General features: G+C 37.9%; 1 protein-coding gene across 1 annotated transcript; it reads right to left on the bottom strand.

Annotated features, from left to right (window-relative positions):
- Positions 1-8,082: 8,082 nt before the first annotated feature.
- On the bottom strand, positions 8,083-10,275 carry smfn (small fragment nuclease). The gene is given in 8 exon segments (XM_079448585.1): positions 8,083-8,287; positions 8,289-8,355; positions 8,461-8,514; positions 8,807-8,915; positions 9,017-9,128; positions 9,223-9,300; positions 9,396-9,479; positions 10,048-10,275. Coding segments are annotated over 8 exon segments (783 nt in total). The 5' UTR covers positions 10,267-10,275; the 3' UTR covers positions 8,083-8,227.
- Between the last annotated feature and the right edge of the window lie 542 nt (positions 10,276-10,817).

Raw genomic sequence — 10,817 nt, 5'->3', positions numbered from 1 at the left:
GAATTGACTGGTGTGGTAAGGTGTCCCTCATGGACACACACATTAAAGCAGATGATCAGCAAAAACGCAGTGACTCAGTGAGACACACACACACACACACACACACACACACAGCTGCTATAAGGAAGTGATATAAAAACACATGCAGAAGCTCACAGACCAATCACAGCCAGATGGAGTGTAAGGGGCGGAGACACAGATCTGAGTTTGCATGTTAATGAGTCTGATTTATAAAATGACTTTACAAGCTAACACAACATTGCAACTAAGAACTTTTTGAAACATATAGTGCTATATGTATTTGTTTTGCACAGGAACTGTGAGTTAAATTCGACAGATAAAGTTAAACTCAAAGCTGCAGTCTGTAAGTTTTGCCTTTATATCTCACTGTTTGATACAAAGTTGCAAGTTACTTTACGTACTTATCTTTACATGGGTGGAAATCTAATGACGTCAAATTTATTTTATGGCAAAATCATACCCAGCAGCTACAATTCTAAATCGTTATATAAGCTCAATAATTGTTTTTTTGTTTATTTTGGACCAAATTTTGGATTGGGGCTTTAATAAAGTATCAAAACACTCCAATTATATCCACAGCAAAACACGTAGAACAGCAGTGTTTAACAAAATAAAGATTCATTTTGGTAAGAATATAATAAATACGTTGTTAGATAAAAAAAAAGAGTCATCCTTATCCTTCCTGGAAGACCTCTTATTTGGCTCTTGTACAAGCTTAGTGCTAGTACTATAAAATGAAAAGCCAAAAATGCATATTTGATGTGTAAATGTTCCTTTGCTTTTCATCAATCACATGCTGCCACAAAGAACTATGGGAAATTGTGTCTCGCAAGCCTGTTTCTTGATGTTGCCGGACAGAAAAGAAGATATTTTGAGAAACGTTGGTAGTCAAACAACATTTTCATTGACTTCTACTGTATGTCTAAAATATCTTCTTTTGTTTAGGGTTAATGACATGAGGGTAAATAAGTGATGACAGAATATAAATTTTTAGGTGAACTATCCCTTTAATGCATTAAAAGTTCAGAAATAGCCTAAAGACAGACAGTTTTGAGCACTGGTTTTCAATGCCCATCACACTCTGCAGGTTGCCCACTCAACCCACATAGGGAACTCTTAAAAACCATCTGGCAGATCCCGAAGAGGCTAAAGAAAGTTAGACTCTCAATTAAAGCAGTGAGACTGCAGGGACACTACTCAGGCAAAGCAATCTGGAGTCAGTGAGACATGGATCCTTTATTGATCACTAAATGGCCACCAGCCCAGATGGGTTGGGCCCTTCAACAATTTAACTATTAACAAGAGGCTTCATCTGCTTCAGACCGCAATGCCGCAGACTCCAATGCATGGAGGAATCTTATTACAAAAACTCACACGAGTGAAGATTAAAATAGGTCACAGACAATAAAATATTGAATACTGAACTAGGAGATGTTTAAGTCCCCATGAGTGACAGCAGACAATAGGCGATATGGAGACACAGGAACACAGAGTACAGAGGGATATATTCAATTCAGCAGACCTGCAGGCAAACTGATGCAGTCCATCAAAAAGCCATTTCAGACCAGCCCATAAAAACAACAACACTAGAGTGGCGGAGTGAAGATCACGCGTCGAAAAACATCTCAAGTTCCTGTAAATCATTACAGAGGAAGTGTTTCATCTATAGAGAAGGATGACGACAGACCTTCACACCAATAATCAATGCAAAGTAAACTTGAAATTGAAATGCAAAAGAATGCATTTACACTGCATTGGAACAAAAAAGTTTTTTTCAGAAAGCAAATCAAAATTCGATCTATTTATTGCTCTATTTATTTTTAAATCAACCAACCCTGTAAAACAAATTTAACAAGATTTACTTTTGAAGTACGGTAGAAAACCATTACATCACAGAGACACTGCAAGAAACAAGAAAACAGTAGAAAACATGTCATTTTACATGAAAAATCTTTTTTTTACGGTTTATTTCTGGCATCCCAGCAGCCGGAAAATATTAGCGTTTTTATAGGATGTTTTTACAATGAACCATTACAATCCAAGTAAAAAATGATAAAATTCAAAGCTCAGTTTCCAATAGCGAATCACCAAATGGAAGCCCCAACCAATCAATGAAGACCAAAGACTACATCAAATAAAGTATGTGAATCGTTCTACATTTGCATATAATCTTTACAGAATACTGACAATCTATTCTAATAAAAAATGAAAACTATTTTTGAATTCTGCGAAAGATAAATGTAAAACTGCAGTTTCTATCCTCCCAGGCTGGATTCCACTTTGTTTAGATATTGAATTTTCATTCAATTTGCTGCGAGACTGAAAATTTATGAGCTCTTTTTTTCTTTTATTGCAGCCTGCAGACAATTCTTCAAGCACAATTCTCATTTATTCATTTCCTCACCTACATCTTTATGGCTCTTGTAATGGCTACCATTAGCCAGCGCAATTGACCAAAGTAAACCACTCGATGTTCTGCTTACACTAAACATTTCTGTTGTGTTGCATGGTCCAGGCTGCATGAAGACATTTATCGAGCTAAAAACAGTGATCGGACCAAACACAATCATTCAGGGCACCTAAGGTGCAGCGCTGACCACAGCAATGTCCAAACCAAGAGCTGACGTGACGTCTTTTACAAACAGCACTGATGTGAAGGATCCCCCTTCTGTTTTTTTCCCCATAGCGGTCCGTCTATCTGTGTTTCCTGTCCCACACAGACATGCTGGCATCCTGACTCTATTTGGCTGGCCCTGCATAATTTAAAACCTCCTGTTCCCCAGCGAGAACCCTCACACGTGCTGCAACCTTCCCTTAATGCTCATATCTCCTTGCAAGCAGGGCTGGGAAAGCTATTTTGAAACTGTAGACTCCCAAGCTTAAAGCTGCTTAAATTCAAAGGAGTTTACCTACAACATACATACACTAGTTACATTACGAGCTAACAAAAAGAATATTGCAAAGTGAGCTTTTTAAAATATATGGTGTGCTCCGTATTTTTTGCACAGAAGCATGAGCTCAATTGGGAAAACAAAGGGTCATAACGTTACACTTGAAGAAACCGTTCAACCAAAATTGAACATTCTGTCATCATCACCATCGAGTTTTCGAATGAATGCTTGTAACCAACCAATTCTTGGTCAGCATTGACTACCATAGTAGAAATAGTAGTCAAAAGTGCCCTAGAACTTTTTCTTATTTGCTTTCCTTCATTCTTAAAAATATCTTTCTTTGTGTCCATCAGAACAACGAATGCTATACAGATTTAGAGCAACTTGAGGGTGTAAAAGAAGACAGAATTTGTCTTACTAATAATAAAGATTTATGTCAAAAAGTCATGGAGATATAAGGACAGCAGCAAGATATATTCACAAACTTACATTTGAACAAACTCATGACATCTACATTATAAATCATTTACAGTGACCATTGTGAATCGTGGTAAGGATTAAAACGCTGATTTTTTTGTTTATTGTTAACCCAACCAAGATGAAGATTGTATAGGTTTAATGAACTAATAAAACAAGAATCTCACTGAAATTTCTATACATCCAGGTTGAAAACATGTTAAACAGCAGCATTTTACTACGTAAAAACATTACAGGGCACCGGCATTGAAATTTGTTTTCAGTATTTTCAACAATGTAAATCTGAAAGTCATATTCAATTCAGAAGCCTGTTTCATCATTTCTAAATATTGCTCAACAGTGTGCATAATAAAAAAAATCCATCAAATCTGTATTTGAATCGGTTGTTTAACTGTATTAGTTATTTTAGGTAAGTTTGCATCTAGGTAAGGAGAGCGGCCCTCCATGAGCTGTTTTAGTTACTCCACAACACTACTCGTAACTGCTTGGTTTTTAAAGATGGTACACAAACAAGCATCTTCAAACTAATGCTGCTGTCCTTGTTTTCGCTGCTTCAAGTGCATGTCAATATTCAATCCATAACGTCACTTACAAGATGAGACAACCACAAAGAACAGAAAACCATGTCAGCATTTTCCTCAGCGCTCTCTCTCTCTCTCTCTGGCATGCTGCTTGTCCATTACTCTGCCTGAACTTTCATCCACTGCTCTTCACCTACAAAAATCGATGGGATGTAATTTTTCAGTCGCTCTAAAGAGGTTGAGAGTAAATGGAGGTGGGGGGGCTTCCTGAACAGATGGGGGTGTGTTTCATCACCAGACAGAATAAACTCACACTAATTTTCGCCTGATGCAATCTTAAAGATTCATCTAATTATTATCCAGCTCACATCTAAGAACCTACCTGACAGGCATTAGTGACTTCGATTGTACGGTTCAGGATTTTTGGATAAACTCGTAAGATCGTCCGATATGTACGCAAGTCAGATGTACCCGCAGCAAATCGCTCGAAAATGAGATTTTTTTTATTTAATCCTTCCGTCCCAGAGCCCCAAGACAAGCTGAATAGCTCAATGCTGCTCTAATGTTTCAGATGACCTTCAGAGCTCTATTAACACAAGAAGAAAGGGGGAAGAAAAAGCGAGACATCGGATTAAATAGCTTCATCATTCTTTAAACGTCTGTTCAGACTGACACCTGTCTCTGTTATCGGCCCCCACTTCAATTCCACTGCTCCTTATTGTGAGTAGACTATCTTCTCTGAAAATAAATGTTCTTTCTAGTGTAGAAGGTGTGAGACAGATAGGCCCCACGCTGGTGGTATTGTGTAAACCAATAGGACTGTAATAGCTGGAGACAGCGATCCATTAGGATTCCCACTCATCTAAATGGGAGTTGTTCGGAAAAAACACAATTTGATTTCTCAACCAATCACCTGAGTCGTGACAGGCCGCAGGAAAATGATGTTGTGGTCAAGCTGATTGGCTGATGACAAATCCGCTCCACAACCAAGCATCCCGCCTGCGCATGAACTGAAACAGAGCAGTCAGGAAATATTCAAGTATATTTTACTCCAAACAACAATCTCCTCCAGAAGAAATAAAAGATACACTAAAGATGAACAGACTGCAAAACTTTTCCCTCTGTGTTGCTCAAAGGCAAGTCATACAAGTTTTGACCAACACGCGAGAGACAAAATGAAGACAAAATGTGCCCCCTTCAAGTAATGAAATCAACGGTTTCTCGCTGTCTGTATTTTTGCACTGTTTATTTTCTCATTCTTTGTCATGAAAACAATTTTTACCTGATATTTGTAAAGCTTTGCTTGAAATCATCTGTAAGTAATGATGCAAATCCAAAGCAATGTCTTTTTTAGATGTACATATAAAAGCCATGTAGTTTAAGAGTTTAAAATCCTTAAAATATATACGCCCCATAATGTATTTGGACATTTAAGATGAATTTACAAGCGTAGGAATGTTACAACACTAGATAACAAATCAGACAGCATTTAGGCCTACTGCATTTTACAGAAAGTAACGGAAACTATAAACATCATCACATATACAAATCTTGGATGATAACTCGTTGTCAAACAGACTTCATGCAACTATTTAAAAATGATCTTCGGTTAAAAGCTTGAACTAAGAAAATCGAGGTTGTGTATGAAGTAATGCAAATACATTCATAATTCATACTTTGGCAAACAGGTGTCCAAATATTTTTTGGGACCAAAACAAATGAATTCTGATCTTAACTTCGAAGATATTTCAGTTTGAACTCACAGATTGAGCAAACGTTCCTTCTGACACGTTTTGTTTGCATTCAGAGGCTAAAATGGCAGTCTGTGGTGTCACATACAGAACATTCCAGTCAGTTTTTATTGCAGGTCTCGCTGGAGCGTTGGTTTGAAGGGATGGTTTGGTCTGTTGGGGTAAGTGGCATCTGTCACTTTGTCCCTAGGCATGAAGCTCTCTATATGAAATCTCCTCATGCAGATCTGGACTGCCAGGTCTGATGGGAGAACAATGCTGACATCAGCACCAACTGACAGCATAATAGAGCTTAATGTTTTAACACTAGTAAGTTTCCCCCCCAAATGAATTTACAGTGACAAATGATTGATGTGGAAATTTATGGCGCTTAAAGAATACTTTTGCAGTAAAATGTCATGTATTGCAAAAAAAAGACCACGAGTACTGAATTCTGTGACGTGCACCCTTTATGCTGCCTATTTTAAAACACATTACATTACATTTACATTTCTGCACTTAAGCAGCAACTTAAGTAGGCCGTGTATATATTTTATCATCGTGCGAGTTCCCTAAGAAACAAACACACAACCTTTGTGTTTCTCTATCGATTGAACTATTTTATGGCATATTACAATCATGTAACATTGTTGAAACTAAAACAAATATTTTGCTTTTTTAATTGTTTTGTGTAAAACAGTGTTTTATTCATATTAAATTATTTGACCTCCCTATCAAACAAAAATGTAAATAAGATCTCGGCTGGTTCATCTAATCACATTTTATATGAAAGATCCAACTTGGCAACGATAGAAGCAGACGAGCAACAATGTCTACACCGAAAGCACCCAGTGTAATTTTAACATGAACTAAAATCAACTCAATTCAACTGATGGTAATTGGCAGGTAACTGAATTAGCATAAATGCACGAATACATTTAACGGCGCTTTAATGAGCGTAAGGACCCTGCTGGAATAAAAGTGATGAATTACGAGGCTTTGTCTGTTATTATCTCAGCTCCTGTTGGTTCAACTTTATGAATTCACTCCTACATTTCTGCCCATCCTTATCTCCTCTGGTTAATTATCATAGAAACATTATCTTTTTGCCTTTTGAATGGGATTAGATCCCCATCATGGCACGTCATATGAAATACAAATTCATGTGGGTCATATTGCACTCGTGTTACTCTCATTTGTAACTCATTTGACAGGAAAAGACACACTTTTCACATCAGTGAGCAGATGTTGGTGCCACGTTGGGATTCTTCTGATCAGAAAATCTGTGCTGACCACTAATGAGAGTACAAGATCTTCATCCTCATGGGGAAGACACAGAGGGGCATTCACGAGAGAGTGAGCGACAACATGGAGATGCAAGTTTTATCCATTGAGGTCAAGAGTCTGTCTGACTATAGTTTTTAATATGCAGTCTAGGGACAGTAATAACAAACTAACCTCCTCTAAAACAGCAAAACACAACACTGAACCAGTTGCATTTTTGAGTTCATGATTTTGCACAAAATAAGAACTCACTACAGATAAAAGCAAGTTTGTACCAGCATCATTACGTCAGAAAACCTTTGCAAACATCCCCTCTGATAAAAGCTTTGTTTCAATATTGTCCCTATTTACTTCAATGCACAATTCTAAGCTTACTGTGTGCAACGGATTTTCATTATTAAGATGTCCTTGCAAAGACTGCATGTCTAGAGACCTAACACACTGTTTCTCATGAAAAAGAACCCATCTCATTAGGAAAGTGATTTTTTTTTTTACAATTTTAGAAGAGATTTAAATGTATTCTTTTTTAAGTTAAAGTGCTAGTTCATCCCAAAAATAATGAATGTTGTTAACTGGCCACCATTGACTTGCATTGGTTTTGTGTACATACAATATAAGTGAATGTGGGCCAGTGCTGTCCAGTAGCCAGCTTTCTCCACAATATCTTCTATTGTGTTCTGCGGAAGTAAGAAAGTCATAAAGGTATGAAATGACAAGAGAGTGAGTAAATATTGAAATAGTTCAACCAAAAATAAAATATCACTTTCGTAGTTATGTAATATATGCAGTTGTGATTTTCTATTAAAAACGTGAAGTGTAACATCTTACCTCATCTTGTAGTCCACAGGTCGAGAGGTCAGTCATCTAAATGTGGTCCAGATCTTACCTGACTGCATACTGCCATCTATTGGCTGGTTTACGTTACTACTGGTATTTCAGATGGCAACACTAAATTGTAACAAAATACTAACAAATCATTACAACAAATGATTTTATTTCAAAAACAGGGTGTGAAGATCAGTCTCATAGACTGAAGAACTTTAATTGAAATACACTTTCTTGTCTTTACTGCACACCAGCATGATTAAATGAAAAGCAGGTAACAAATCAGATTCCTAAAGTGGGATAAAATGAACTAGCTCAAAATCATTTACATCATTTTAAACCTCTTTTTTTAAACCAAGCTATTCACCGAGATGAGAACTAAAACAAGAAAAAGTACAGCGAGGACGTCAACACAACCCACCCCAAATTCAAAACCAGATCCTAAAATCACACCGGATTTCACTCCTGTGTTTGCAGATTAGCTCACAGACTTCTTATCTCCATTCTCAACTATTTTTCTCTTCCTCTCCTCCAAATCAGGTTTTGAAAACATTGGCTCTGTAAAACTTCAGCTCTCTAATGCTCTCCTGGATGTCCTCCAACGCTCTGGAAATCCAAACAGACAGCATTTTCAGATCAGACAAACATCTCTTATAAAACACACCAGAAGAACCTTTTTAATTCTAAAGCGCATTTAAAATACATGCATACCTATGAGATGCTTTTTTATGTGGCGCGAGCTTGAACTCTTCAGGATACCATCGGCTGGGCAACAGGAAGAGAAAACCCCAAGAAGAATTACAATTTAAAATGAATCATTGATCGCATAATCATTCAAATGAGCCGAGAAGTCCTGCGGTGCTGCATAAGTCACAGTGTGTCGGCTCTAATTAAGTTTTATGTTCTGTTCATTTAAAAACAGTCCCAACGTTTCATGCTGCGACACGTCTGCAGGCGTTAATGCGGCAACAGCGGTCGATAGGTCATCAGATTACACCGAGAGGAACATTCGGCACATGCCCCGCTGACCCTGAGTACCCGCACCTCCGTCACGTACCTGCACAACTCTTTAATAGTGCTCACGTCTATAATGCGATAATGCAGGTGTCGCATGAACTGAGTCATGTACTTATCCAAAAACTTCTTATCCGCGTGGACAGAGTTCCCTGTGGATAAGGAACCACACAAAATATTCATCTTACATTATTTCTTTTTGTAATGTTTTAAACTAAACCATCATTACCGACAGTGTCGTGTCATTGGGTACCTGCGAGAGGACACTGGCCAGGTGGCGTGTGCTGGCGAATGAAGGACAGGAACTCGTACTCCGCTTGCAGAAGAGTGATTTCACTGTCTTTCACGGCCTGAGTCAATCCTGACTGACACAGCGAATCAAAATAATCATACAACACGTACCAGAAAGAGAGTGGACTTGTTGAGGCAAACCCCTGGCAGGTATCAATCTGTGCTTACCTCGCCATGATGCTCTTTGCACCAATCTGACATGCTGTCGAGCAGCTCATCTGGTTGATTTATTATCAAATTAGGGCCCTATAGTAACAACAACATAAAAGATAAACGTTCCGTCCTTTTGAAATCCGCACGTGTGAACCAAAGGGAAAGGTTATTTAATGCAAATCAACCACCTCTGCGATGATGTTCAGGTCTGAATCGGTAATGATACAAGCCATCTCAATAATCCGGTCCTTGTCGATGTCCAGTCCGGTCATCTGAGAGAGGAAGTACATAAACAATGATGTGTAGTAAATCACAGAACTGCACACTCACTGTGCAGATGGAATCAGCTGTGCATGTAAAACTAAACTATAAAATAACTTAATAAATATATGATCAAATATGTAGGATGGCTTTGAACTAGTTTCCTTTAACACATGCCCATAAAATCATCTGGCAACTAGTGAATGTAAATATATTCTGGTAATTGAGCTGGATGACATGTCATACCCAAAGAACAAATGACCACAGGCCTGGATAACCCTTTGCTAACTCATTCAGCTATAAAAAAACGTAATCCTTTATCTAATTGATTTGTACTTTCCTACATATCTGGTCTAATATGTATATGTATGATTTATATATTTTTTCTGAAATTAATGACAACATTGAACATACACTTAAGAAGGTAAAGTTAACCGTGTAAACACTGCAAAAACGATAACGCGCGTATACGTGTATATAAAACTGCACGTATATTTACGTCGTGGATAGATGAAATAAAAAATCCACCTCGTCTGACATCAAAAGTCTAGTTTACTTTTATTTTGAGATGCTGTTTACCTCCAAATCCACCCAAACCATCCGCTGCGCCATGAGCTTTGACATCTTCCTTCTATCTGCACGCTTTGACATCAAGCCTCTGGAGAGCACAGAGTCACATGGACTAAAGAGCGAGAAGCTGTGGGCAGATGGCACGGGTGGGTATCGTCTGACCCGCTGTGATGACACGCAGGCTCGAGTCAGGACTCTGAATCCAGAAATACAGGCTGCGCTCCACATGTGCGCCCGCATACTGCCGTCTTCCGAGCGCTGGTGTCGTAAAAGCGAGGGACGGACGACAGGCACGGCAGGTGGTGAACGGCAGTCAGAAGCGAAAGCAACGGAGAGTCCGCGCTCTACTTGTTATTTCCCTGTGCTGTTAGTAATCCATAGTAATTACTGAATTTAATTTAATTTAGTAGTTTGATTATTGTAATTACCAATCGTCTCTCTGGAATACTTCAATCTGGTCAGTCAGGACTTTTTGAAGTTGTTGACAATAAACAGAGTCATTTAGACCCATACAACTTTTACATGGTTAATGTGTCAAATATTTGTAAAAAATTGTGTCCAATTATTATTATTATTTTTTATTCATTATAGTGACATCCAGCTGGTGGTTACCCCAAAATAAACCCTGACAGGGTATCCAACCGGCTTTACTGTACATTATCTATTACGTTAATTGTATATATTTTTTTCTATATTATTATTATAGTTTTGTTACACAGAGTTAATCATATAATCTTAATTTACATAATATAAGCTTTATTTATTTTATTTTAAAACAA

The sequence above is a fragment of the Barbatula barbatula genome (assembly GCF_947034865.1).
Source record: "Barbatula barbatula genome assembly, chromosome: 24".
NCBI classification, from domain to species: Eukaryota; Metazoa; Chordata; class Actinopteri; order Cypriniformes; family Nemacheilidae; genus Barbatula; species Barbatula barbatula.
The sequence above is the reverse complement of the archived record's forward strand: the minus strand, read 5'-3'. Positions and strand labels throughout refer to the sequence as shown.